We start from the raw sequence: 2,500 nt of genomic DNA, 5'->3' as shown, positions 1-2,500 counted from the left end.
GCAACCACGTCCCGGGATTGATTACCGAACTGAACCCGGGTCGGGGACCTAGTAACATTGCGGTATTCGACCCGGGACGAGCGCTGTGTGAACAAAAGCCGAAACTAATGCCACAACGTGTGCGTAGTTATCGTGCGACTCCTAGAGCTTTATCCGTGTATTTGCTGGAATCGCAGTGTGAAAGGGGCTTTAGTGGGTGGGATATATTAGGCAGCAAGTGAACATTTAGTCCTCAGAGTTGATGTGTGTGAAGCAGGAGAAATGGGCAAGCGTAAGGATTTGAGCGAGTTTGGCCAGATTGTGACGGCTAGACGACTGGGTCAGAGCATCTCCAAAACTGCAGCTCTTGTGGGCTGTTCCCGGTCTGCAGTGGTCAGTATCTATCAAAAGTGCTCCAAGGAAGGACCAGTGGAGAACCGGCCACAGGGTCATGGGCGGCCAAGGCTCATTGATGACCGTGGGGAGCGAAGGCTGGCCCGTGGGGTCCGATCAAACAGACGAGCTACTGGAGCTCAAACTGCTCCAGAAGTTAATGCTAGTTCTGATAGAAAGCTGTCAGAATACACAGAGCAGCTCAGTTTGAGGCGTATGGGGCGGCCCAGGGTGACCTCTGACCCCTGACCCCGCCGAAAGCACCGACAGTGGCACGTGAGCATCAGAACTGGACCACGGAGCGATGGAAGAAGGTGGCCTGGTCTGAGGAATCACGTGTTCTTCTACATCACGTGGATGGCCGGGTGTGTGTGTGTGTGTGTGTGTGGCTTACCTGGGGAACACATGGCCCCAGGATGCACTATGGGAAGAAGGCGAGCCGGCGGAGGCAGTGTGATGCTTTGGCCAATGTTCTGCTGGGAAACCTTGGGTCCTCCATCCATGTGGATGTTACTCTGACACGCTCCACCTACCTAAGCAGCGTTGTTGTATTCCTGTGTTGTGTGTGTAGGACGATAAGGACCTGGTGCATGAGTTCGTGATGGCCGAGGGTTTGACGTGTTTGATCAAGGTCGGCGCTGAAGCGGATCAGAACTACCAGAACTACATCCTCAGAGGTTCGTCAGCGCGTCGGTAGTCTCACAGTCTGTCATTTATTCAGTTCTTTACCTGAAATGATGATCTTACTGTTATTCAACAGATACCTTTGTGCTACTGTCCCTTTAAGACCTTTATATGCAAATGAGTGTGTGTGCGTGTGTGTGTATGTGAGTTAGTGTGTGTGTGTGTGTGAGTTAGTGTGTGTGTGTGCGTGTGCGTGTGTGTCAGGGATGGAAATTAGCACCCGCCACCAGCCAAATGCGGGTGATTTTGATTTATGTCGGGTAAACTCGCTTCACCTACCGGCCACCGTGGCGGGTAAATAAAAATAGCATACTGTTTCCCCTCTTTATAAACTGTGTTCAGTGCATGCGAGTGCGGCCGTATGTCCGAATATGACCAGTCGTTTTCGCCGTCATTACCTGGATGTAGTGCCAGAAGACGCGAATAAGAACTCGTGCTCGCGCTGAGAGAAGATCTGTCACTGTCACCCGGAAGCGCGCACCCGTCTCACAGCGCGCAAATATTGAGTTCTTTCAAGTCTTGTGCTTAAACAGACAAACTCACACAAACAGTATGCCAACATGTTCATCTTGATGAGTATTCTAGCAGACATAGTCTGAATATGCCTTAAGAGGACTTTATACAGTCGTGAAAGATGACGCATATCCCTCTATTAGGTCTTAAAGGGGAAGTAGCCTTTACTGCTATGTTTAATGTCAAACAAAAGGACATCACTCACTGCTCTTGATTGAATAGCTTTTGTAAGTTAAATAAGGATTAATCTTTCATTTAAACAGTTAAATATGCAGTTATTTTACATTTGATTACTTTATTCAATTTCTGTACCTTTCTGCAGGCCAGTCGACCTGTACATTATTATTTAATGCACACATGAGTGAGGTCGAGTTAAACATTTTAGTTTGAATTTTATTTTATACTGTGGGTTGTTGCAATGTGCTAAATAAATATTTGCATAATTTGTAATTGATTTATTATTTGAAACTTTAATATTAATTAATGTAATTGCAATGCCTTGATTTTTAGTAAAGTTAAGCCGGGTGCACACTGTGCGATTTTGGCCACGATTTGGTCATCTGAGACAAATTTAGCAAATCCTAAAAGATTCTTCTGATCCTAGGCTAAAATCTGACGTCTGGTCGTTAGTTTGACATGTTCACCGGCAGCCGGTTAATGAGCGCTGCGATCAAATTTTACCTCAGACGAAATTCTGGCAGTGTCAGAAGATTTGGCACACAATCCTGCAGTGTGACTTCTCCTACGACGACCGTCAAATATCTCCGTTCTTCAAGACAAACTATGACCAAAACGAGCGCTAGAGATTTGTTTGTAGCCAGCATTTCAGCCCCGCGTGTAACGCAGCTCACCGTCACCGAACGCGTCATTCACTGATGATACAAAACTCTGGGTGAGTTTTCTTGCGCGCGTCCGTTTTTAGCGCGCCTTC

At 47.0% G+C, this 2,500-nt stretch overlaps 1 protein-coding gene across 1 annotated transcript in view; it reads left to right on the top strand.

Annotated features, from left to right (window-relative positions):
• Positions 1 to 2,500, top strand: part of fhod3a (formin homology 2 domain containing 3a) — a 61,701-nt gene that overhangs the window by 15,484 nt on the left and 43,717 nt on the right. Inside the window, exon 3 of the mRNA XM_067426430.1 lies at positions 944 to 1,049. Within this exon, the coding sequence (XP_067282531.1) occupies positions 974 to 1,049 (76 nt within the window). The 5' untranslated portion in view covers positions 944 to 973. The remainder of the gene's footprint in view (positions 1 to 943; positions 1,050 to 2,500) is intronic.

The sequence above is a fragment of the Pseudorasbora parva genome, chromosome 19, assembly GCF_024679245.1.
Source record: "Pseudorasbora parva isolate DD20220531a chromosome 19, ASM2467924v1, whole genome shotgun sequence".
In the NCBI taxonomy this organism is placed as follows: Eukaryota; Metazoa; Chordata; class Actinopteri; order Cypriniformes; family Gobionidae; genus Pseudorasbora; species Pseudorasbora parva.
This window is presented reverse-complemented; position numbering and strand designations above follow the sequence as displayed.